Consider the following 27,570-nt stretch of genomic DNA (forward strand, 5'->3'; position numbering starts at 1 on the left):
AACCCCAGTTCCCTCAGCCGCTCCTCATAAGACTTGTTCTCCATACCCTTCACCAGCTTCGTTGCCCGCCTCTGAACACGCTCCAGCACCTCAATGTCTTTCTTGTAGTGAGGGGCCCAAAACTGGACACAGTATTCCAGGTGCGGCCTCACCAGCGCTGAGTACAGGGGGACAATCACCTCCCTGCTCCTGCTGGCCACAGCATTCCTGATACAAGCCAGGATGCTGTTGGCCTTCTTGACCACCTGGGCACACTGCTGGCTCATGTTCAGCCGGCTATCTACTAACACCCCCAGGTCCTTTTCGGCCAGGCAGCTTTCCAGCCACTCCTCCCCAAGCCTGTAGCGTTGCATGGGGTTGTTGTGACCCAAGTGCAGGACCCGGCACTTGGCCTTGTTGAACCTCATACAGTTGGCCACGGCCCATCAATCCAGTCTGTCCAGGTCCCTCTGCAGGGCCATCCTACCCTCGAGCAGATCGACACTCCCACCCAATTTGGTGTCGTCTGCAAACTTACTGAGGGTGCACTCGATCCCCTCATCCAGATCATTGATAAAGATATTGAACAAGGCTGGCCCTAAAACAGAGCCCTGGGGAACACCGCTCGTGACCGGCCGCCAACTGGACTTAACACCATTTATCACTACTCTCTGGGCTCGGCCACCCAACCAGTTCTTTACCCAGCGAAGAGTATGCCTGTCTAAGCCGTGAGCTGCCAGCTTCCCGAGGAGGATATTATGCGAGACGGTGTCAAAAGCTTTGCTAAAGTCCAGGTAGATGACATCCACAGCCTTTCCATCATCTACCAGGCGGGTCACCAGGTCATAGAAGGAGATCAGGTTGGTCAAGCAGGACCTGCCTTTTGTGAACCCATGCTGGCTGGGCCTGATCCCCTGGTTGACCTGTACTTGCCTGTGGAGTTCGCTCAATATGAACCTCTCCATAATCTTCCCCGGCACCGAGGTCAGGCTGACAGGCCTGTAGTTCCCCGGGTCCTCCTTCCGGCCCTTCTTGTAGATGGGCGTCACATTGGCAAGCCTCCAGTCATCAGGGACCTCCCCTGTTAACCAGGACTGCTGATAGATGATGGAGAGTGGCTTGGCGAGCTCCTCTGCCAGCTCCCTCAGTACTCTTGGGTGGATCCCATCCGGCCCCATAGACTTGTGAGCGTCCAGGTGGCATAGCAGGTCATTAACTGCTTCCTCCTGGACTATGAGGGCTCCATTCTGGTCCCTATCCCTATCCTCTTGCTCAAGGGCCTGAGTACCCTGGGGATGACCGGTCTGGCTGTTGAACACAGAGGCAAAGAAGGCGTTAAGTACTTCAGCCTTTTCCTTGTCCTCGGTGACAATGTTCCCCCCCACATCCAGCAAAGAATGGAGATCCTCCTTGGCTCTCCTTTTATTGCTGATGTTAATCAGCAAGTCAAATGTAAGCTTTAAGTATTCTGTTCATCTATTTCCTGAAGCTGCCGGTTAGAAATAAAATACAGTTTAAATTTCCCCTACAAGATTTTAACTGAATTATCATCCTTTCTAGTTTTTCTCATAAATGCAGAAAGAGATGCAAAGAAACACAAGCACAAAGAAGTCAGTGCTGCCCCTTGCTTACCCTAAGGAACTGCTCTTTGTATTCTGCACCATATTTTCCATTGTCCTTGGTGTACTTGTTCCTCTGTCTAGCTCCAGTATTGGAGGCTCTGCCAGCTTTGAATACCTCAGTGCCCTACCATGTTCTCTGCAATACTGCCATCCTTGCGAGTAGTGTCTACGTCAATTTAACACCAGTGATTTATAGATCGCATGGGCTGTAGCTAGAGTGAATTCTGAATCGCTGCTACACTAAACTTCCCTTGGACTGCAGCCTGGATCCACCTCCATGTTCTGGTAACTGAAGATGCCAGCACCACTGTTTAAAACTAATACACCATTCTCCATTCTGTCAAACTTTCACTGATGGCAACTAGTCACAGCTGCTTCTTTAGTGTGTTCTTTTCTTAACCGCTTCTTTACCGAAACTCCTCACCTTATTCTTTAATCCAGTGCTCCTTAGTTTCTATGACAGTGTCTTTCAAAACACATTTTCTAATGAAGTCTCTTCTCATCTGCAGTCTTTATACTAAATACCATCTTTTTTCCTAGAGAGGTCAACCCATAGGTGTGAATTCCAGACCAGCCACTGTGCTGAGAGCTTTGAAGCTGAATAAAACACACCTCAAATCAAGACTTTTTAAATAGAAAGGGACCAAGATGATTAAAGTGGATAAGGAAGATGTGAAAAGCACTGTATTAAGCTGGCCTTTGTTATTTAGTATATCCTAGGGACCCACGCTGCACATAGCTTGCTACTGAGTGCGGAAATGAGCCATGGCAAGTTTTTAACGTGCTTTGTTATGCTTTAATAGTCAAACCCATTAAACTATAAAAACATAACGATGCTCATAAAAACTTGACACTCCTCACTAAAGACACTAGAAGCTGCCTCTGCTCCAGCACAACCGTGCTGAGCCACTTTACTAGCTCTCTGACTCCCAGCTCTGGGACAGGGCGGCACCGCAGCTGCTTTCAGCTCCTATGGAAGGAGTCTGACCCACCAAAAACACAAAGTAAAAGCTTAGAGCTTTGTTTGACTACAAACTTTTACTGCCTGCTGCAGCCCTTTCCAATTTCAGAACACATTGCTTCATTGCTTCACAGCTGTCTCCCTGAGCATAACCATGGAGGTTAGACCTTGGTGGAGCCAGAAGTCTACTATGCAGTCTTTGCCCATCTCACTAGGACTACTTTATTAATCATGCTCATTTTCCTAGTGGGGCTCTAGGAGATACTTAGATGCTGGCAACAAAAGGTCTAGAATATCTGTTCTAACCTATGCAGGTTGTTCTACATCACCTTAGCACCAGCATGCCCTCCAATGGTATACTGAGCAACAGAGTTCAGATATGTCTTCTGTTTGTTTTTACAGTATTTCCTCAAGAGAAGCAGCATGGATAAAGAAATTAAATTATTTCTCTGGGTATGGAAGTTTCTTATTTGGAGTTTATATATCAAAAACAACAAGCCAATATATGTGGTCTTTTATTTATGTAAAAGAAAGTGCACTATGCCTCAGAAATGCATCTTGCAATTATAGCAAAAGCTGGTGAGTGTTTCAGTAGCCCTTAGTTACTCAGAGAATTCTTTCTACTGTTTCACATAGCCCTGAAGAAACCTCCATTTCCTGAAATCCCCAGAAGGCAATGTGCTGCCAAAGAACTGACGCTGAATGTTTTATTGAACTGATTTTGAACTAACCAGGCAAGTCAGATATCCATCTGATGGGAAGGTGTGAGGAAAGTGTCCATAAGACTATCACAAATAATCAGCAATTACTTATCTAATCTTTAAAGCAAGGTACTTAATTTACTTAGGAACTGCTAATTTAGCAGTTTTGAGATCCCTTCTTTTCATGCAAGCCATGGGCAACTTGTTCTGCCCTTCAGAATCCTTCTAAAGAAGCTCATGATGACAGATCAAGCCAGATGAAGAACTGAAATCAGATTTAACATTTTATTTGATCTGTGCAGCTGCTGAGATCTTTCTTAAACTAAGACACTGATAACTCTGCAACAGAAAATACAGATCTTACTGAAGATTTAGTTTACAAAGCATTTAATGTGGCTCTGTTGGGCACAATTGCACCACACATTTAGTGTCTATGCTTGCTATTGCTACCATCTTATTATATTAATAAATGCTGAAATAGGAATTTACTCTGCAAATTCACTTCTTTGCGCACAGCTTTGTCAAGTTCACTACCCAGACTGGTATGTATCACCCCATCACTTTATAAATACAAGGCTGGATAAGACTCGCTTTTTCTATTTGCAAATGATACGTAGGAAATAGGGCTGGGAAGAACATCAGAAGGGCATCCATTCCATTCTCCTGTCCCACAGCAGGTTCAATTCCACCTAACCATTCATCACAGATGTTTGTCTTTCATGCCCATAAAAAGCTCCAGCCTCTAAGAGTACCCATCTCCTCTAGTGCTTCAGGGTCTTCCAGTAAAAAAGTTCTGTTAGCCTTCGCAATGACAGGATATCTAGCAGGTCTGACACAGCTATTACGTGCTGCTTCTGGAAACGTTGTATTTATGAAATTGCACAGGCATTCTTCTGCACATAACAAAACTTGGAATATGGGACCAAAAAAAATAAAAACAATGCTGAACATTAGTAATGCATACAATTAGTTTCAACCTAGCTTTCCCTTCTAAAAAGTAGTGATTTCAACTAAAATAACTTGTTCCCTGCATTTCTTATTTCCTCATATTAGGGATAAATAATAAACATTTACTGGTTTTATGCCTACATGTATTAGGAATGTAGAGTTTACGCCTATCTGAGAGTCAGTATGATAGTTCATTCTATTCTAATCACAAGCTGATTACCCATATTTCTGAATTTTTCTCTCCTACCCATCCCCACCAGGAATGCAGTACAGCTGGCCCAGGGAATTCATGTTAGCTTGCAGAAACTTACCAGTACTGGTGTATAAAGTGGAAATAGCTATTTGATGTGGAAATAACTAGCATGTAAAAAAAAAATGTACAATGCCATTACAGGTGCATAAAGATATTACCACGCCATTAGATCAGTGGTCCTTTTAATCCAATACTGACTAACCCATCAACTACTGATGGCAGGTTTTTTAGTGTGTTTGTTCCTTTTGTTCTACTGATGTGTCGATAATCTAAAAAGTTGTATCAGAAGAACAACTTCTCAGAGTAGAAATTTATTGAAGTCACATGCCATTATACCTCTAAGTACTGAAAAAAAAATCTAGTGTTAGCTTCATGGTTCTTCTCCTCCAGTATTTATCTACAAGCTTTTTTCATTAATTTGCTATAAGCAATGCCAAGCGAGCCTTACGGAATTTCTGGTATTTCTTCTTTCTGTGGAAAAAATCCCTCTGCACAGAGTTTGGGAGAAAGAGCTGGGAAAGTGTTCATATTGTGTCATTCATACAGATAATGGGTGCTTTTGAATTCATAAAATAAATATGCCAAGAATAGGGCTTAGTTTACTTACATCTATGTACATCTATGGTAAATGGGGGTGGAGGGCAATGAAATTTACAGCTGAAAATATCAGAGATAAGATGCCACAAGATGCCAAGAACTAGTGCAATACCTCATTTATAATCATGTTCCTATTTTTCTCCACTCAAATACTTCAATCATTCTGTTTTAATTGGCATCTTCCTAATAGCTTGAGAGTTATATAATGTTAATGAAAAGTTAGTCTGAGATTGAAGAACAAAGCATTTTATTTCAAGCTTAATTTTTCAATTTACAGGGAATGAGAATTTTGGTGGAGTTTCAACTGATGATTTCTGTGGTTGCTAGTCTGGCATGATCCCTTTCTGAGCGAGCTGAGATCAATCTTAGCAAGAATTTAACAACTGACAGGGCCAAATTCATCTTGGGTGCAACTCCAAAGTTAATATAGTGACGTTACATTTTGGCCCACAACTTAGTATAACAGAAAAACAGAAAACATCCCTTCTTTTACAACAAGCAAAATACCCACATGCACCCAAACTACGCAGCAGCGATCTGTGGAATCAGTTTATACAAAATGAGTGAATTCTGTTTACCACAAGGGATTCTGTTTATGGAAATCAGAATAAAAACTCGACTTTGAGCTCTGGTCACCTTCTGTGTTGGTTGTTGGGTTTTTTAAGCATATTGAATACAATATGGGATGATAACCTGAATGACTCTTTCAAATGAGACAGGTGAATGGTGAAATCCTCAGGAAAACTAGTGTTCTGCACTCACCCACTCATGCACATTACTGCTGAAGGCTGGAGGACAGAATAGAATTTCTTCAGAAAGAGGTGAGACATGTTGTTATCTCCCTTCAAAGATGTTGAATCTGAGAAAATGAGAGAGGCGCATATGGATCGAGGAAATATGGAAAAAGGGATATACCTGGAGAAATACATTCTGCTGAATTGTTGAAATGCCTGAAGAGGAAGGTAAATGCTTACACGGAATAAGAAATAATAGAGGCTTCATGGATTCAGAAGCAAGGCAGATAGAGGCAATAGTTCTCATTAGACCAACAAGTATGGCTGAAAAACTCAGAAAAACTTCCAGCCTCCCTGTGCTAGATATCTTATAAAAAATATTACCTCTACCTTCAAATCTTGCCTTGAGTCTGACCATCATGGCCACTGTATGATTACCACTGATTCAGAGCAAAACCACAAAAGGATCATGTAGTCCTAAAAGCATTCTGATCTACTACAAAACAAATCCAAGGAGGGTATGGAATCATGGTCAAAATAACATGTACATGCATTTACTCTTTTGCCTGGAACTACACGTTTCCTGTAGAAGTTTAATTAAAAAAAAAAAAAGTATGCTTGGAAACTTGTCAAAACCTCTCAATCTCTTTGCTTTCATATATCCTGAAGAAGTCACCTTCACATTCAGAACACCTGCTCAGGGAACAAATGCATCTAAAAGTATGTATTTTGCAGTATTTGCAGGGTTGAGGGAAGGATGTTAGCATGGATCCAGACAACTACAAAAGTAAGACCACACACTCTCATGTCTCTGATGATGGAACAAAGAGCACATGCTCCAGAAAGACGATAATAGAGCTAGGCAAAAAAATGCTTCTGCATGGCATACAGACTAAGAGAAGCTTAAGATGCAATATAGGTTTAGTGTATTTGGGTCAAACACAGATGCTTGATAAGTTTTTACAGGGAGAAAATGCCCTAGCATATCTGCCATATTTAGTATTAAATTTCTTTTTACTAGTATAAGTTATCATCCTTTCCATTAATAGAACTACAGAGTTTTTAGGAACTAAAGCTCTCCAGGAGATCATTTCATTCTTCACCCTACGTCAGGGCAAGATCAGCTCTGCTTAAATATCTGCAGCATCTTCTGTCCCGCAGTACTTAATACACTCTGAACCTAAACCAACATCCAATTACATCTATGGAAGAGACACCACTGATCTGAGTCAGGCTTTAGTACATTCATACTTGCCTTTATTCACTACCGCTATGCTGCCCCTTCTGCGAAGGGCATGAGAACCACTTATTCTTGCATAGAAACCATAGCACAGTTCAAAGAAAAAAAGAGCTGTACCCGAATCTGCAGGGGAACCAAAACCCAACAAATTTGAAATAAAAATAACATGTAAATCTTAAATATTAATGAAAATATAATTCTTGCTGTGAGTTCTCTATCACTCGCAGTTAAGAAAGCATGGATCCTTAGTACAGCTGTTATAGCTCAAGGGAGCTGTGAGCACCAAGCGTAACTCACTGGGCCAGGCTCTCCCACAAGCACTATGCAGAAGGTCAGCCAAAGCTATCATAAGGCTTAGAAGACTATGAATATGCAAGCTGGAAACACTGAGGCTACCTGAAAGAGCCGCTCGCTGGGAAAATGCTACAGGATCATAAGTGACCTCATCTGTCACTCTAAGGACAGGACAGTGTCCCATACACAACAAGAGAGCAATGGGTTAGCCTTGACTTAGGGGCACGCCTGCCACCTACTGGTCATCATCTGCTCATCACACTTCTAAAATACGTCCCCAGTACTTGTCTAATCTAGTCCACCATATGCAGAAACCCTTCTGTACTATCAGCACAATACATCCTCCTCTCGTCTGCAGCATTACTCAGACCAAGAAAATCCTGGAGAGATTCCCAACCCAATTTGCAAGAAGATCTTTGCAAAACCAGCTGTGGTCATGGATGGTTCCCAGCTGCTGCTGCTGCCGCCTTTCCCCCACCCTCTTTCCACAGCCTTCAAATTCCACTTGTAAACAGGAGTCTGAAGATGCATATTACAGCTGGCCATCTTAGCACTGATGCAGGGTATATAATGGTACGCTGCAGTCTCACCAACTCATCTAACCCATCTCCAATTCCCACTCATTCTCTTGAAAAGCACTAGCGCTTACACTGGCAACTGTTGCTCAGCAGGTATCAATCTTACCTGTTAAGTGCATCAGGCCGAGCTCTGAACTTGTACTGAACACTGACCTCAGTAGGAGTCTTTGCTGCCTAGGAAACAAGCTGAGTAAAAGGACAGGGAATTCAAATCCCTATAGGTTGCTGGCTGGAACTTAAAGACTGGTGCCTAGGGCTCCTTGAAATTTTTCCTTAAAATTTCTTTTGAACAGGAAATTGGATTTAACACACACCCCCTGCCCTTTCCTCCCTAAAGCTGTATACTTGTGCTTCAGCCACAATCTGAGTGGTTTGATTGCCTTGTGCTCTCATTCTCCTGCATGGTCTGTAGGTTCCCTCTCCCACGGAAGAAAAGGGTATGTATCCCAGGAAGCACAATGGCCAGGCACTTGTGATTGCGTCCTCTCACAGTAAGGAGACATCTCTCAAGCCAAGTAGCTACTGCAGTTCAGGTGAGTTCCAAGGCAGCATTACCAACCTGGATGAACCAGGTTTTCAAAAAATATGAGTTACCACTGGAATTTCCACTGGAAAAGTATGCTTCCCTTTCTTAATGGGAAAAAATATCTAGCGTTTTTTCTTCTTAAATGACTCTATGTGGTGCTGCATGGGCCACTGAAAAGTTGAAAGTGCCTGCTGTAAAAAAAAATTAAAATAAAACATGGTCTTCATTTCAGGCCAGTGCTGAGTAACATCACAGAATTACTACTTCTGTTAATACCGGCTGACATCTTTGCACTTAGTAACCTATGCATGGAGAAAATCCTCCAGTAGAGGCTGGCAGCTTCTGGGTAGGAACAGAATGGGGGATGCTTGTCTGATAATTGCCTATGCATCCTCATTACAAGCATAAATGGTGGACCTCAAGGTAGAAACAGAAGTCTCTGGCTCCAAATAGACAGACCTATCATAAACACATGTTCTGAAAGTCTTCAAATATGGAAGAATAAATCCTGAACTCCCAGTGAGATAAAACTGGAAAAGCAATAGATATTCATGATATTTTCATTACTGATGGGGATAACGGATTAATATGCCAATACCTGTTACATGCCAATTGTGTAAAGAGAAACTAAAGTTAAATCCAGTCTTGCAAAACACTAATCCTGAGGCTGAATGGTGCATGTGCTATCATATGCCAGTGAAACTAATGGAAGAGGAAGGTGCTCTCTATCTCACACAATCACCCCCTTAGAGTGAAATTAATCTTCTGCGCATCTTAGCACTGACACAGACTTCTTTTAAGACAATGAAAAGCGACAGACACCCCTAGAGCACAGACCATATGAACAGTTTTGGACATCTACAGTAGGGTGGGACAAATTATGCTAAACTGAACTGAGTCTGTGCATCTTGGTTCCTGGTTCCTTACTTTCTGTAATTATGCACCATTGATAGTGTGGTAGGATGTGAACAGAGGCGATCCTTGCTTCTTAGGAAGACAGACAAAATAAACTTTTCTCATTAAAGATGAAGGATGGGGTGCCCGGCAGGGGGAAAGGCTATACTTGCCACAGACTGGAATATGAGAGAGTGTGGATCCAGAATGGAAATCCAAGGTGAGAGCTTGTTCTTGAGCTGATGGGATAGACTGGGACAGTGAGTGCTGCTTCTCAAGAGGCAAAGCTTTCCCTGCCAACAATAGGCACTGGCTGATATGCCCAAACTCTTCTTTCAACATCAAGAGCCTTCCAGGGCTCTGGATCAGCTCTGAGCATTCTTCTTGCTCTAACCCCTAAACACCACTATGAACTCTTTGTTCTTTCTTGGATATTAAGGTAATTCCACTATTGTTCAGAAAAACTGAACAAAACACAAAAGCCTTTTTTACTGACCATATATCATTCTTGTCACACCATGTGATTTTGGACGGAATGTGAAAAGGGTTTTGAGTTCTGCCATCAGTTTCTATGAGAACCTGCAGCCCAGTGCATTTCATTCAGTTAATTCCTAATAAGTTATATACTTAAGGAATGGACTTGTGTGGCCCTAGCTAATTGTGTAGCATTATACATAGCAAGGTATTTTTGTGAGTGAAAAATGAATGAGCTGTCCTACAATAAGCAGTAACCAGAAATTTGGACTGAAGCCCAAATTCAATAATAATTTATGTTTCATTAACTTCCCTGGAGTTTTAACGTTCATTATCCTTGCTACTGACTTTATTATTAAAAATAAAGTCAGGCAAAATTATTCTAGTATAGATAGACCTAAACCTACAGGGAGTTAATAAGTTATGTTACCATAGAACAAAAAGAATAGATACTACTCCAAGTGCCCTATATCCCCTCTTATATTTCCTATGTATTTCCTACATTATGTTCTACAACAGAACACAAGCACAGGTCACAATAGTTCCTTTGTATAGATGGCTCTAATTCTATAAGAAAATATTATTTGGGTTTTTTTTTTTTTTCATATATAAGCTGTTATTAAGGGTGTGTAACACTATTTATATCACAATTATTTTAGCAGGAAGCTTAGATCTGCAGTTTAAAATCCTGAATGCATTGCTCTAACTATAGGGAGACTTTCTCCAAGTCCTGGCTTGCAAAGCTTTGACTTGAGCTATTTAAGAAGAAGAAAAAAAAAAAAAAAAAAAGACTCTATTTGGCAAGAGCTTTAATTAGCAGAAATTTCCACGCTAGGAATATTATTCTGCATGAGCAGAAATTGCATAGCTCTTGCCTCTAGATGCCTTAGAGATGCCATTGATTGGCCATATTCAGAACAGGGGAATTATGTGACCCAGTGCTAATTTGAATTCCTTTACCAAACACATTTTTATTTCATCATCTCAGCTGCATAAAAGAGTCAAAGTACCAGAGCTTTAAAGACTTTGAGTTCCTGCTGTTCTGCAATAAAATAAGGCAAGAAATATTAGCCATCCCTGGTTGATTCTTTAATTCTTTCCCAACAATGTCAAAGTATCAGTGTCCTACAGGTTTTAGTGCAGGTTAAAGACTGATACAAAGTGTATGCCTGAATAGGAGTTTGGAGTGAGTTAAGGAGAGAGAGAACATTTTAATGGGACATTGGTCCAAAATAGCCCAGCTTGTTCCTACCTCCTGCTGCCTCTTCCTCCTTTTCACAGGACCTTGATTGTATAGAAACAGTACAGACAAAAACCACAAACAACAAAAGGTTCGCTCACACCCCCAGTGGAGGTCATGAGCATGCTACCATGGGGCGGGGGGGGAGCATCAAAGGATGGTTTGGCTTATTTATAAGCAAAGATTAATTACTAGGAGGTTTGATACTTTAGCAAAGTACATTTGGGAGAATTTGTATTTGCAAATTGTTCGTTTCATACATTCAAGGGGCACAGAGCAACGTGGCCTGGTGCTAATTTTAAAAATGAATCAAACCTTTCTTTGCCACGATCCAAAAACTACAAACTTGTGGTTCAGAGGCTTTCAATAGTATCTGCTCAGATTTGACACTCCAAGGTTAAAAAATCACAAAAGAGTTGTGTTATACACAGCAACAGTAGCTTTTTCCAACAATTTTTCAATTATTGCATTGTATACCCTCCAAGAAAAGTAACTGTCTTGGCTACTGGAGGACAAGCTTTAAAAAAGGAGGCAGAATGAACAAATTCCCTTAAAATATACCACTCTCCTTATAGGTTGTCTTTAAAACTGCTATTCATTATACCAGCATTTATACCCGCTGGGTGACTATAAACTATGATCCAGAACTACCTGTGTCACATGATGAATAAGCGCAACATGCACCATTCACTTTTAAATCAACCCCCTCCGACCTAAGCCATGTAAATCCTTCAGAAATTCACACCAGTATTTTCCTCCTTCAGATCACACATAGAAATAGCCCAATGATGAAAGTTTACCCATGCACAGCCCCTTTAACCCCTACTGTTTAAGTATCTGCTTGGAATTATCAGTGACCCTTGTTGCACTCTTGGCTAGTTCACACCGGGTCTTCCAGAGTGTGGACCCACCGGGGACTTCTCGTTTCTCCGGGATCCTTGAAACAAACGCTATTTCCAGCGTTGCCTTTCCAAGACGGCACTGTCAGCTCTGCCGATCGAAACAGAAAAGACCCCCTTCCACTTCCTTCTGCACCCATTCCTTCTCATGCTGTCCCTGCCATCCACCCACCCTCCCGTCCGTTCCACCGCCTGCCTGCCCGCTTGTTATCTATTTGCTTCTATCTTTTAGAAATTATTTTCAAACACCCACACATACACCACCACCACCACCACCACCACCACCACCGCCGCGCTGGCGCAGGCAGCCAAGGTGCCGTCCTGCCGCAGCGCTCGCTGCCATAGCGGCGGCGGTGCCATGTGTCTCCAATCAGCGGCCGTGCGCTAATTAATTTAGCTCCTTTCCCCGCTACGCTTTAAAGAACGGGGAAGCCCCACTTCGGAGGAATGCAGCGTCCCCTCCCGCGAGCTCCCCCCGCGCCCCGCTCCGCCGCCCCCGGGCCGCAGCTCCTCGCCCCCGGGCCCGGGGATTGGCCCGGCGGAGGCGGCATCAGCGGCGGCGGGGGGGGCCGCCCCCACCCTCCCTCCTCCCTCCCCGGCCCCGCCGCCCCCTCGCCCCGGTGCGGCAGGGCCAACCGGGAGACCCAGACGCAGGCAGCGCCCGAGCCGCCGCCGCTCCGTGCCCGGCCGCCCCGCAGCATCCCGCCGATGGCCGGCCGCCTGACCTGCTGCCTCCTGCTGTGGGCCCTGGGCCATGGGGGCTGCCGCTCGCCCGCGGGGGAGGGCGCCGGCAGCCAGCCCGCCTGCCCCGTCGAGCCGCCGGCCGCCCGGGACCCGTCCTCCCCCGGCCGCGACCCCCGCGGGGCCTCTTCGCCGCCCCCTGCGCTGGGCAGCTTCGCTCAGGACATGGTAGCTGTCCACATGCTTAAGCTCTACGAGAAGTACAACCGGGAAGGGAGCCGGCCCGGCGACGGCAACACGGTCCGCAGCTTCAAAGGCAGGCCAGGTAAGACGGGCGGGGAGCGGGGGGAGCGGGGAGCCCCCGCGCTCCCCCTGGGCCCTGAGGTGACGGGTTTGCGCCCAGGCTGTGCGTGACTGCGGGGGGCGTCACGCTGGGCGAGTGCCGGGGGGACCCTTGCTAGCTACGCGGACACGGCGTCCCCCCTCCGCCCTGCGGAGCTTCCCACCTTCCCGGGCTCCACCGGCTCCCTCCCCTCCCCCGAGAGTATCGGCAACCAGGTATCCCCCTTCAGAAAGCCTCCGCCCTCCGCAAGCCGTCGGCGACGGAAGCGCTGCTCCCGGTGCACACCGCACCGGGCACAAAGATCTTTTCGGGGATACTTGGAGTGCCCAGCCACAGCGAGTGCTCCAGCCGCAGGTCCTCTCCTCCGGCTCTTCTCGCAGGCTCGCAAGTTTCTGTTAGGAAGAGTGCCGCCTACGGGACTGCCTAAAACTGCTCGGGATCTTAACTTCATTGCACTGCCTAAACCTGAGAAGACAGCGCTCTGACCGCCCTCTCCCCAGCTTTACTTGGCTTGATCACGAGGGTGGAAGAGCATATATACACTGTGTCAAAACGACACCTTCCTTATCCCAGTCTTACCTCAAAATAATGAAGCGGAGGTTTGCGTAGTTAATACTCCTTAAATTTGTTATCCTTTGCCAAGGAAACCCAAAATATCTTTTCTGGAAAATGTCTTACTACTTTGGTTAACTCTTACAGACTATGACTAAGATCTTAGCTCTTAAAATACAAATTACATCAGTTTCTAGAATATAATTTTTGTTAAATTGCCAGAAATACTCATTTTTTTTATAGGCACATCCGATAGAAGAACTCAAAATTTGCTTTTGTGAGTTTCAATCTATTTCTCCTACATTTAAGTCTCATGTATAGAATACAATGCAGCATACAGAGTTTTAGGGAATGGTTACTATAATATCGCACAATAACTCATATTTTCTAGTGCACCCCAACTTAATTTCTATCCTATGTCAAATGTAATATTAAAAAGTAATTGTATTCAAGGAGGAGGAGATACCATGGAAAGGTAAGTGGCTAATGAAAATGTCTAGAAATCTAGGAGTTAGGATGCAAAGCAAGTGCAGACACTTGGGAGAGAAATAAATCATTGTGCTCTAGATCATTAGCTAGCAGCTGCTATCTAATAGGGGTTAGGAAGGAACTTCTACTGTGGATGGTTATTCCATGATGTCCTGCTATCACTCTTACTTTTCTGTGAACTGAGCAGCTGCTACTGGTTGCTACCCAGGGCCCTGGACCACAAGAGTGACTTGGGAAGAATGCAAGGATTGCACTATATTCTTCTTCATTTTTAATTAATCTGCTGAACAAGTTGCTTGCATCTAAGCAGTTTAAAACACTAAAATAGCAGCATTTTCTACCCACAGATAGACTGTACTGAACAACTACAAACCCATGCTCATCTGTCAGACCATGAAACAAAGGCAGAGATGCTTGGAAGTAACTTGTCTTTCCATGCAACGGAAATAAAGCACACCTATGTCCAAAACTCCTGTGTCCCATCTGTGTACCTTCTCTAGCAGATCCCATCTCTTCCATGCAGTAACATGGCATGAAAGTAGAAGCTCCTCTGCAATGCTCCTTTGTTATGACTATAAATTGTATTTCTTTTGTAATTTATCAACCTAGTGATGAACAGTCTGAAATGAACCATAGAATGACACAAGATGAGGGAGGGGTGAAGAACCTTGTCTGGCAGTATGTTTTTCTTCAACTCCTCCAAGAAATTCTAGTGTTTTCTTCTGAAATAAGAAATTGGCATGTTCTCCTAACAAGACATGTGGAATGTCTGTTCTTTATAAAATACAGATGATAATTCTGATCCTATTGAGAAAAACAAAACAGACTACACCTACAATTTCCTTTTCATTATCCCAAGCAATGGACTCACTTTTCTCTGGGTTGTTTGGGGTTTTGTTTTGTATTTAAAAAAAAAAAACCCAAAAAAAACCCCCACAACTATGTCTTTCAGAAAATCTGTAACCTCTTCTTCCTACACTGCAGCTTAAGGCTGTTTGTTAGGGGACACTTGAGCATCAGTGTTGGTTGTGGTTGTCAAGATGAGGGCTCCAGAGGTGCCAAATGTTGGTCCAGACTTAGTTTGCTCCTTTGTCATATGCATTATTGAGGTCTCAACTACACAGTTGTATTGCCATCCTACATATCCCTTACAGGGATAGATGGTGTTGACTGCATTATTGAATATGTAATATTTCCCCATATTCAGTGTGAGGTACTTGCTATATATATGCATGTGCTATTTGCACACATTCCAAATACAATTTCTTCATGTTCCTCTAGCAGTACTTACCACTTCAGGAAGAGTGCTTCACAAACATTTGATCACTTCCTCTCAGCTCACCTCTATGTGTGTTCACAGGAGTTCATTGTTTCTCTGATAAGGAGCTGAGAGACAGTCTATGAACTAATTTCTCAAGTTCTTTTTTTTCTTTAGGTGCTTTTCAGTTTTCATGGAATTTTGTAGCTTTAGAAAACAGCACCAATTGACTCAAGTTAGTCACACAGTTAAATCATAAGTGGTTTGTGACCAAATGTGAACTATTGAGTTATTGTCCAGCTTCACCTAGGTTGCTGAGATTGGGGGGAATTGGTCTTCATGGCAGCAATCTGCTGTCTAAGCCATGAAACTTCCCCATAAATAGACTCTTGCAGCTCGGGCTTATTCCCTGAACATCATCTATCCTCTGTACTAAATGAAGCAAAGGCCTTGGTGAATAATACAAAATAGCAGCCATTTAATTAAGACTATATCATAATGCATATGTGCAAGAAAACAAAATCAAGATTATGCAGGGAACTGTAATTCTGGCCTCTAGAGCCTTGCTTTAACATAATTTCATAGCTTAAAATATTTTAAATGAGGTTCTCTGCATATTTCTTTCTCACAAATGTGTCATCAGAAACACCATGTAAATCTGTTTTGCTAATCTTCACTTACTGCAACGCAACATTCTCCTATGTGGATTATGTACAAAAGGCTAGTATTTTCTTTCCTTGGCCATTTGCCTTTTTTTCTCTATCAATCTCTCACATGTATCCTCCACACATATTGCCTGTATTCCTAACTTGAAGCTGTCTACAGTGATCAGAGGTAGATACAATCAGTAAAATATTAACAGCTTTAATGTATGCAGCTACTACAGTTCACCTCAGAGTAGACCTGGAAAATGTAACAATACGTGGCTGATAGGTTGGTAAAAGCCTGAGCGACCTGATGCAACATGATAAATATGACTATGCTCCACCCAAAACTCAAGTCTCCTCAATCCCTAAAAAGCCTGTACTTCCAGGCTTCTGGCTTTTCAGTAGCTGCAGATTCACAGATTCTATTCCATTCTACAAAGCATTTTGACTTCTGAAGGGCTTGTTTCACTCTAGAATGCAGAATTAATTTAGATTAATTAAAACTCCCTTTCTCTGAGCTATCATTACAAGTTACCTTCCCATCTGAGTTTGGAACACCTTTATCCTAGCGATGCCTATGTTTCATAGTCATATCTATAGAACTGATGGTGGTAGGAGCATTCTACTACTAAAAAAAAAATATTAAAAATTTCAACTGTACACAGCTCACGAGGGGAGAGGCAGTGGATAGACTTCTTTTTTTAAAAACATGCCTTCTGAAATGAACAAACCTTAATAACAGCCTGGTGTTCTAAAGGAAGTACTATGATTATTCTCTTCCTTGGTCTGAAAAACAGGCTAGCAGCCTTGTGAAATTTCTATGCTTCAAAGACTTGAATAGAATCTAAACTCTTAAGTATGAGCACCTGTGCATAAGACTAGTGTTGATTAAAAGTTTACTGATAGGAATCCTGTCCTGAACTGACAAAAACAAATAGGTTCTCATCACAGAATACTGTTTCTGTCAGCCTCTCTGCCACCTATGAAACCATTATGTGGGCATCAGTACAAGCTGTTCCACTTCACTGCATCAGGAAAAAAAATACAGATGGTGTAGATGGAAATTGCATACTTGAACACTTGTACTTTCAGACTGTCTATGTGGGCCTGGGATTAATGAGCATCCTAACCTGCTGTCGTTTAGTCCAAATGATGGTTCTATCCAGCATGAACTGGAAGACAGCAAGCACCAATTAAGTAAGATGTAGCACTATTAATTTCCATTTTTCAAATGAAACTGTGCTTAAAAGGAAGAACATCCTGACAGGTGGCAGTCAACAGTACTGCCTTTCTGTTGTTGCCAAAATTTCTGTGGCTTATCATCCACAGTGCGTTGAAAAAGAAAACTAAGTGTTTCTGGGAAGACTGGCTGTTGGGTTTGTTGGTTTTTGTTTGCTTTTGGTTTTTTTTTTTCTCCCTCCTGCCAGAGAATTGCCAGGTATGTCAAAAAGGGCTGCCAGAGGGTTTGTCCACTTGGGTTAACTAAAGATGCAAACTTACCCACTGTAGTCCTTTGATGCATTCTAAGTACCAGTCTGAGCTTGGGAGAACAGGAATCACTTCTTGGTTCTGCCACCACTTTCCTGTATACTCTTGAGCTAGTTAAAAAAAAAAAAAAAAAAAAAAGCAACTTTTCACAATGATAGACTGAAGGCACGGTCTTTTGGATTCTGGGATTACATTTTAATGCACTAAGAGAGGTTTCTACTGTTTAAACAAACGTGGTGTAAACAGTTATTAGTGTAAAATTGGTCATCTGCCTTGAGAGGAGGGTAGAGATGTGACCTGAGCACAAATTGTTCAACTAGCTAAAAAGAAGGTATATCAAATGGAGTTTGAATTTTAAGTCAGCTCCTATTCAACAGTAGTTGTCATTAACTTCAAGCAGATAGAATCATAGAATCGTCTAGGTTGGAAAAGACCTTTAAGATCATCCAGTCCAACCATTAACCTACACTACCAAGCCCACCTAAACCAATCAAGGGCAGACTAGACTAAACCATGTCCCAAAGTGCCACATCTACCCGTTTTTTGAACACTTCCAGGGATGGGGACTCCACCACCTCTCTGGGCAGCCTGTTCCAATGCTTGACCACCCTTTCCGTAAAGAAATCTTTCCTAATTTCCAGTCTAAACCTCCCCTGGCGCAGCTTGAGACCATTTCCTCTCATCCTATTGCTAGCTACTTGGGAGAAGAGACCAACACCCACCTCACTACAACCTCCTTTCAGGTAGTTGTAGAGAGCGATAAGGTCTCCCCTCAGCCTCCTCTTCTCCAGGCTAAACAACCCCAGTTCCCTCAGCCGCTCCTCATAAGACTTGTTCTCCAGACCCTTCACCAGCTTCGTTGCCCGTCTCTGAACACGCTCCAGCACCTCAATGTCTTTCTTGTATTGAGGGGCCCAAAACTGGACACAGTATTCCAGATGCGGCCTCACCAGCGCTGAGTACAGGGGGACAATCACCTCCCTGCTCCTGCTGGCCACAGCATTCCTGATACAAGCCAGGATGCTGTTGGCCTTCTTGGCCACCTGGGCACACTGCTGGCTCATGTTCAGCTGGCTATCTACCAACACCCCCAGGTCCTTTTCTGCCAGGCAGCTTTCCAGCCACTCCTCCCCAAGCCTGTAGCGTTGCATGGGGTTGTTGTGACCCAAGTGCAGGACCCGGCACTTGGCCTTGTTGAACCTCATACAGTTGGCCACGGCCCATCGATCCAGCCTGTCCAGGTCCCTCTGCAGGGCCATCCTACCCTCGAGCAGATCGACACTCCCACCCAATTTGGTATCGTCTGCAAACTTACTGAGGGCACACTCGATCCCCTCATCCAGATCATTGATAAAGATATTGAACAAGGCTGGCCCTAAAACAGAGCCCTGGGGAACACCGCTCGTGACCGGCTGCCAACTGGACTTAACACCATTTACCACTACTCTCTGGGCTCGGCCACCCAACCAGTTCTTTACCAGCGAAGAGTATGCCTGTCCAAGCCGTGAGCTGCCAGCTTCCTGAGGAGGATATTATGCGAGACGGTGTCAAAAGCTTTGCTAAAGTCCAGGTAGATGACATCCACAGCCTTTCCATCATCTACCAGGCGGGTCACCAGGTCATAGAAGGAGATCAGGTTGGTCAAGCAGGACCTGCCTTTTGTGAACCCATGCTGGCTGGGCCTGATCCCCTGGTTGACCTGTACTTGCCTGTGGAGTTCGCTCAATATGAACCTCTCGATAATCTTCCCCGGCACCGAGGTCAGGCTGACAGGCCTGTAGTTCCCTGGGTCCTCCTTCCGGCCCTTCTTGTAGATGGGCGTCACATTGGCAAGCCTCCAGTCATCAGGGACCTCCCCTGTTAACCAGGACTGCTGATAGATGATGGAGAGTGGCTTGGCGAGCTCCTCCGCCAGCTCCCTCAGTACTCTCGGGTGGATCCCATCCGGCCCCATAGACTTGTGAGCGTCCAGGTGGCATAGCAGGTCATTAACTGCTTCCTCCTGGACTATGTGGGCTCCATTCTGGTCCCCATCCCTATCCTCTAGCTCAGGGGCCTGAGTACACTGGGGATGACCAGTCTGGCTGTTGAACACAGAGGCAAAGAAGGCGTTAAGTACCTCAGCCTTTTCCTTGTCCTCGGTGACAATGTTCCCCTCCACATCCAGCAAAGAATGGAGATCCTCCTTGGCTCTGCTTTTATTGCTGATGTACTTATAAAAGCATTTTTTATTGTCTTTTACAGCACTGGCCAGATTGAGTTCTAGCTGGGCTTTTGCTTTTCTAATTTCCTCCCTGATCAAAACACAAGTCTTAGAAACCAAGTAGGTTTCACAGTGCTTTAAAAAAAAGCTCCTCCATGATGTATACTGGAAAGGAGGATTGCTCATAAGAGTAATGGCCCCCAAAATATGTCGCACTGCTCACTTCCAGACCCCTTGCGAAACATCTCTTGTGCACTATTTACGGATGATGAACTTCATATGCTGTTGCCCACAGAGTTAGCACCCAGAGATCTTTCGGGAATCTTTGCAGTCAGTTTTAGATTAGACCAATTTGAGTATTAACTGGAAACCTGGCTTTCAGTTAGTATACTAAGGCACCATTCTGAGCTCTGCCACAGGCAAATTTGATAGCTTCTCTGAGCTTGACTTTGTTATAAATGAAATGGAAGCAAAATTTGTTAAACCACTTACATAGGAATAAGGGTTTCACTACCATTTTTTCTCTCAGATATTTATCCACGTTTTCCTTGCTCTCTTGCAGAATTCTTGGCCCAGAAGCCCTTGTACTGCTTCAATCTGACATCCATGCAGGATTCAGAGATGATCCTTGCTGCCACTTTTCACTTCTATGCTGACAAACGCCCTCGGCACCGGGAAATGTTTTGTAAGCGGTCCAAGAACTCATCCTGCCGCCTCCTTCACCTGCCTCCGATCCTGCAGCTCAACCTCATTTTCCAAAGCATTCACCAGAATTCTGCCTATGGACTAGTGAAAGGAAACATCACCGTGTTTATTCAAAGGCGAGGGGCTTGGCATGCAAAGGACATTTCACACATCATAAAAGAATCAAAACGAGCTGGAGAGCTCATTCTCTGCGCTGAGCTTGATTCTGGGGAGAAACACCAGAGCTTCCCTGAACAGGTCGCCAGTCATTTACCTTATATTCTAGTTTATGCCAATGATCTTGCAATCTCTGAACCTAACAGTGTGGCAGTCACCCTACAGCGTTATGATCCATTCCCTTCCAATGATGGGGACCCAAATCTATCCTCTAATGCTTCTACTGATACCCGAGTGAGGAGGGATACATACCTCTCTAGCTCTATTCAGAACAATGAGTTGCCAGAAGTAGATTATAACAACAATAAATACAACAAACATGACATATGGGAGAATGCCTACAAGTCCTTGAAACCAAAAACCTCACGCAAAGACCGAAGGAGAAAAGGACAAGAAAATACGGAAACACTTACAAAGTCTCAGGTGCTAAATTTCGATGAGAAAACAATGAAGAAAGCAAGGCGAAAACAATGGAATGAGCCAAGGATTTGTTCAAGAAGATACATGAAAGTTGACTTTGCTGATATTGGCTGGAATGAATGGATCATATCTCCCAAATCATTTGATGCCTACTACTGTGCAGGGGCATGTGAATTTCCAATGCCCAAGGTAGTACGCCTTTTTCTTGTTGTTAGCTTGCAAACAGTAGATCTGCTGTTCTGACTATCCAGCTACTTCTTGAGTTATATTTTCCTTTAGATTTTTACCTTTTTCACTGTGTTACGTTGCCTTGTTCAGCCTAAATAATTTAAGCAATATTGTTTTCATCAACTTATTCATCAGAGTGCAAAAAGATTCCAAGTTATCTTTAAATGTAATCTGAAGAATAAGAAAAACATGTCAGGTTTATCTTACAATTTATCATCTTATATCTTGAAACCATAACATAAAGACTTATGCAGCTTATTAAAATATGGTTACACACACTAAATCACCAAACTACTCTGTTGTGGTAGCAGAAATATGAAGTATTATATGCTAATAATACAACAAGCTATGGTATCAGAGTATTTCTGAATTCCACTGGTAATACCTTAGAAGAAAAATGCAGAGTAGTGACACTGAGGTGTTTTTAACTTTAAGAAACTGCTTGTCACTTTGAAATTAAGAATGCTGGTTAAGCCGATATTTGTGTCTCAAAATTCTCTGGTGCCTTTTTAATTTACTAAATTCTTAATATTAAGATAATCCTGCTGGAACAAAAAAGTTGATTTACCTTATGTGGCTGGAAATGCCACATAGCTATCTGTAACACTCTAAAGCTAGTGTACTGAATTCCTCCTATGGAAGCAGTGTGAAACTTGCTAATAGAGAGGCAAACGTGAACTCCTGCTCCAATGGAATTTTGATTTGGCCCACTCCCACTCACTTGCTCTATGGCAAGAAGTAGAAATTCTGGCAATCCTATGTAGCAAGAGAATTATTGGCATTTTATAGGGCTTTCAACTAATGAGGGAGGGGAGGATTTGAAGCACTGCATAACCTGGATGTTTAGAAACTGTAATTATTTTGCAAGTCTACCTACAAATGGCCTGATTATTTATTCTACTGATATTTTTGCATGTGGTCACTCAGCACATAAATAATGGATAGTCTTTTACAGCAGAGAATTTCAAAGCTCTGAGACAGGAATCTGCCCTACTCTACATACAGGGAGATTGATGTATGTTTGTGTTGAAATAAGTAGTATGATTTCAGGAAGAGCAGATATGCAGGCTAGTGTAAGTCCATGAACAGTGGAAATACAGACATCACGGTAGGGTGTACAAATCTGACCACATGTTCTTGTGTAGCTGGCCAGTGCTTAACCATGTATACATAAACTGATATATGGTCTGGTAAAAATTAAAGCCTGCACAGGCTCACATACAACTTCACTTTTTTTATTATAGTATAAAGAGATCATGCAACGCAATCACCACTTAACTTATCCAAAATAAAACAAAGCCTGGGAATATGGGTCCTTTGCCATAGACCCACAGCCTAATGCACCATTCACACGTACCAAAGAAAAAAAAAAAAAAAGATATATTTAACACATCTGGCTTCTTGTGAGCAAAACAGCGTGGTACAAAAGCTGACAGAACCAAAAGAGTGGATCCATTTCTAGCTGGAATAGTTAAATAAGTCTATATTGCTGACCTGTTTAATGTCTTATCTAGAAATATTACTTGCTATATAATAAAGGTTCCCTTGTACATCAAAAACACTTTAGTTCAAACACAAGTTTGATACTTGTTTCCTAGATAAATGAACATGGTTGCACTAGCATCTTGGTGCAAAAAAAACCCAAAACAAACAAAAAAAAAAAAAAGAGAGAAATTTAAAACTAAATCACAGATACACAGATTTGGGGATTTTTAGTTTGACACACTCTTTGACTGGGTTTGATTTGGAAGAGGTCTACTTTTTGTTAGCTTTGTATTTTTAAGAGGGGAAAAAAATAGAGGCAAATTCACAGTTGTAACTTTTTAAAATTACTGTTTCAAATGAACAGAGATAACTAGGACATCAGCATGAATGAAGCTTCAGGTCAGAGCATAAGAATTCCTAAAAATTATGGAGGGAGAAATAGCTTTTGTTCTTGCATATATACCCTAACTCAGGAAAGCATGCATACAATCTTGGCACTCCCAGATGAAGGCAGTTCATGAAGTCTTGGTCTACACAGTCAACCTGTGATGGACAACAGACACCTTATTTCCAAGGTACTCTTTTAGAACTGTGGAGATCGAATTATACTTATATACCTGGCATGTTGAGAATCATCACATTGTATGATTTTTTTTTTTTTTAAAGTATCACTATGTCACTCTGCACATCTACTTTAATAACTGCAATTCTTGTTCTAGGTACAAAACAGCTCTGGTACAAATCTTGTTATAGCAAGTTCACCTACCTTAATGCTGAAGTTCTTATTCCCTGAACTGTGAGGGGGAAGACTAGCTTACATGGTTAATAATGCCTGGCTCCACTGCTGCATTTGCCAAATTAATGCTAGTCCTATGTGTGGTATAAGTAGGTGGGAACATATCCTTTCCCTGGTCTACAGTAATTAGAATTCTCTTTATTTCATCTGCTTAAGTGTATCAGTTCATGAGTTTCATTTTAAGAGTTGAATTCAAACCTGAAAACAAAACTTTCTGGAAGCTAAGAAGTACTGCTTATTAGGATGGAGGGGGTGTGGTGTTTTTTGAGGGGCAAATTCATGATAAAACATAAAGGGGTGTAAGCCAGGCAGAAAGGGAGCATCTAAAGTATTTCAAACCTGCTGTTCAATTGCTTTTTGGCTACATCACCATCCTTCTATTTTCTGAGGCCCAAAATGTTCCCAAGCTAGGATTGTCCAAGAGGTTAAGTAAGAGCAGAAACCTGGCCTGCTGTATGTAACTTAGTAGCCAGCAGTTAAAACATTAGCACTTCCTCAGTGCCATTACTCCTGGGCATTCAACTCATTATTTCAAGCTTTCCACTTTAGCACATTGGTACAAACACTAATGTGAAGCCTAGCCCATGATCACTGAACACTCGTGCCAGGTTTCCAGAAAGGCTGGAAAATTCAGAGCCTGGCTGGATGTGGGATGGGTGTGCTGTCTGGCTCTGCTGTGGATGTAGGGCTCAGGCAGGCGGATTCTGTACGGAATAATAGTCCATAGTAAGCATTTTTCTCTATAAGCATTTTTGTGCATAGTGTATGCACTTGCAGGCACTAGAAACCCAGTTAGTGCTGTTGTCTTGGTAGACAGCTGCTCACGCTAGACTTTGCTCACATCTGTTTGTTCCTTCCAGATATTAGATACTGCACAGCTGGAGAAGATCCTGGTAGGATCTTCTGCAGGTTCACACCCAGGAATCCTGTAAGTCAGTAATTGGCACTGAGGGCAATGACGGCTATCTGCTGCATGGGGTCAACAAATTCTGTTTCAGTAGCACATTAGGATCCATGACTATTTCAAATAACAATATGAAATAATAAAGGTGCTAGGAACACTGCAGGATGTTTTTCATAAAGTTTAAAGTAAGAACTTGATTCTAGAAGCTCTAGTTCTTTGAATTTCTAAATTCTGCAGTTGCTTAAACACACAAAAGCTACTTCTGTCTCTCTTGCTGTCCAGATTTGCTGATGTGGCCAATGCGGGTGGAAGCTTATTTCTACTTCATGTAGCAGCTGTGAGACTAATTCATTGCTGCTTGTTTGTGGACAGCTTTGAAATCTAAAGATGAAGGGTGGCATGAGAGAGCAAGCTGTTGCTAATTATGCCCACATATGCCCGTTACAAAAAGGCACTTTCCAGGATTGGTCACTTGTTGGGACTTGGCTAATAGGGATGCTGTCTTGAAGCTCTGAAGGATCAAGGACAGATTTCATAGCTCCTCCTTGTAATGGCTCAAATGAGGTCGCTTTAGTTAAGGAACATCTGGAAGCCTTAATAGCAATTAAGGTTTGGATCTGATTTTCTGATATGTTACACTTAAAGCAAATATCTCCTTTGATATACCCATGGCCTACATAACTTTTCATGTTGAAATGAAAAATTATGTTTTGCATATACTCAACTATTATTTGAAAAATAGAGAAGATATGAGACATTAATTCTTCTCACTTGCTTCCACGTGGAGGTGTGCAAATCCCTAGTTCTTGCCCCACAGATGTCATTTTCGACCCGATATGCAGCTGTGTACCAATAGTGATGAAAGATTTCATATGCCACATATACCAGATCCATGCAGAAAACTCATGAAACTGTAGCAAAAAGCCTGATAGGACTAACACAATTTTCCTGCCATTACTGTACTCATTTTCTGGGACAGTATTCAAGCACGACAACTGAACAGAAGACATTGAGGTGCTGGAGCGTGTTCAGAGAAGGGCAACAAGGCTGGTGAAGGGTCTGGAGCACAGGCCTTATGAGGAGCGGCTGAGGGAACTGGAATTGTTTAGCCTAGAGAAGAGGAGGCTGAGGGGAGACCTTATCGCTCTCTACAACTACCTGAAAGGAGGTTGTAGTGAGGTGGGTGTTGGTCTCTTCTCCCAAGTAGCTAGCGATAGGACAAGAGGAAATGGGCTCAAGCTGCACCAGGGGAGGTTTAGACTGGAAATTAGGAAAAATTTCTTTACGGAAAGGGTAGTCAAGCATTGGAACAGGCTGCCCAGAGAGGTGGTGGAGTCCCCATCCCTGGAAGTGTTCAAAAAACGGGTAGATGTGGCACTTTGGGACATGGTTTAGTCTGGTCTACCCTTAATTGGTTTAGTGTGGACTTGGTAGTGTAGGTTAATGGTTGGACTGGATGATCTTAAAGGTCTTTTTCAAGCTAAATGATGCTATGATTCTATGACTCTAAGTCACTGAAGCTTCAGCCTCAGTGGTGGGTTGCATGCCATATTATTGCCTCATGTAACTGGAGCATATGCATTCCATGCTATGCTGAGGCAATGACAAAGAAAGGTTGTCACTCCGTCATCAATAAACCTGTGCTTGACTGTATGTACTTCAAGCAACAGAAGTCGTGAAAACTGTTTAGTACTATTCAGTTGCTCAGACTACAAGCGTAAAGAGTAGCTTGTGAATAAAGGCTAAAAAAAAGAGTTACATTTAACTAGTAAACAGTATACTATTTACATATCTTAACTTTCTCATTTTCTTATTCTTACTACTGCTATGCCCAATGGCTGCCTTCTCTTCTCAAATATTTTTCCCTGCAGTTTACTGCATCCAAAAATCAACAGTAGAAATAAAATTGTGGCTCAGTACCCTGAACAGAATATAGATGTAAAGCTGCTGTGAAACCTCACTTCGTGCTTTTCCTGCCCTCCCAGACTTTTGTTTTCTTCTTCCACTTGCTAGCTCAGGGGGGAAAAAAAGCCTGGTGAGGAAGGCAGAGGGAAGCAGACAAAGACTACAGGTAGGAAGTACTTGTTTGTCATGATCAGAAAGGCTCTGTCAGGTTGTTTGACTGTTCTGGACTAACTCCCCCCTGTGGACACTACTTCTGGAGCACTCCGCTCTTTTAAAAGAGAGTAATTACTCCGGGCAAAAGTAACTAATTCCAGGTTAGCATACATGAGGAGAAATACTACCGGAAACATAGGGATACTTGTTTTGGAAATACTTACAGTAGCCAATTTTCCAAGTCAGACAAGAGGTTAAGAAAACAAAAGATGACATCTTGCAACTGAGAAGTGTGCCCCCACGTTAGTTCTTTTCTCCTGCATGCCTGCCTCCAGCATCTAGTAGGTGCAGTCAGGGACATTCTTTCTTCAGGCTGCTAACTGCTGGCTGTGCCACCAGTGCCCTCCTCTGGTATTTATGAAGGCAGCATAAGGAACACAAGATACCTGTTGGATACACCCTGCGCAGGAAAGCTGGCAGTGTGAAGGACTGACTATGCTGCATGACCCTGTGACTCAATCACATACATTCACTTTTTTGAGAAACAAAAAAACATAATTGTTGTCATTTTCCAAGTCCATCTGGGAAAGTGACTTCTCATAAAAGAAGCAATAACTATTTCCTTCTCTGTTCCAGATTGTCCGGCCATCAAATCATGCTACAATCCAGAGCATCGTAAAAGCAGTAGGAATCATTCCCGGCATCCCAGAACCCTGCTGTGTTCCTGACAAAATGAGCTCACTCAGTGTCCTGTTCTTAGATGAGAACAAAAACGTTGTTTTAAAGGTATATCCCAATATGTCGGTTGAAACTTGCGCCTGCCGATAAGTTCATACAAACACATCTTTAACGAGACCCAAGCATACTGGGCAAGTGCTAAATGGGAAATTAATCCACTTGTGTTGATGAATGAATGCAAGCCTACAGTTCCTCTACAGAAAGCATGTGGAGAGACTAAAACGATACACGTGCTCACCTGGAAGGATATGTCTTACTGTCATCATTTGTCTTTCATATTCATCTTCCAGGAATTCAACTTTTACAAATATCTTCTTAACCCACCTAGTCAAGACACCCGGCCTTTAGAGAGAAATTTAAGTGTAAAGTTTTCCATAATCAAAGGACTAAAATATGTTTTTATATGCTATTTTTCTGACTATTTTATCTCTTCAGTTAACCAAGAAGATGGGAAGTGAACTTGCAAAGGCAGGTTTATT

General features: G+C 42.8%; 1 protein-coding gene across 1 annotated transcript; it reads left to right on the forward strand.

The window, feature by feature from the left end:
* The first annotated feature begins 12,648 nt into the window (after nt 1-12,648).
* On the forward strand, nt 12,649-27,181 carry GDF10 (growth differentiation factor 10). The gene is made up of 3 exons (XM_075717790.1): nt 12,649-12,946; nt 20,164-21,071; nt 26,990-27,181. The coding sequence occupies exons 1-3, from the start codon at nt 12,649-12,651 to the stop codon at nt 27,179-27,181; spliced, it is 1,398 nt and encodes a 465-aa protein (XP_075573905.1).
* The last annotated feature ends 389 nt before the right edge of the window (nt 27,182-27,570 follow it).

Source organism: Pelecanus crispus, chromosome 10 (genome assembly GCF_030463565.1).
Source record: "Pelecanus crispus isolate bPelCri1 chromosome 10, bPelCri1.pri, whole genome shotgun sequence".
Taxonomy (NCBI): Eukaryota; Metazoa; Chordata; class Aves; order Pelecaniformes; family Pelecanidae; genus Pelecanus; species Pelecanus crispus.

Excerpts from the sequence above, each read along its gene's own strand:
- GDF10 (XM_075717790.1), top strand. The coding sequence starts at position 12,649 with ATGGCCGGCCGCCTGACCTGCTGCCTCCTGCTGTGGGCCCTGGGCCAT. Across the intron at positions 12,947-20,163 it reads CAGCTTCAAAGGCAGGCCAG|AATTCTTGGCCCAGAAGCCC; the intron begins GTAAGACGGGCG and ends GCTCTCTTGCAG. Across the intron at positions 21,072-26,989 it reads GTGAATTTCCAATGCCCAAG|ATTGTCCGGCCATCAAATCA; the intron begins GTAGTACGCCTT and ends TCTCTGTTCCAG.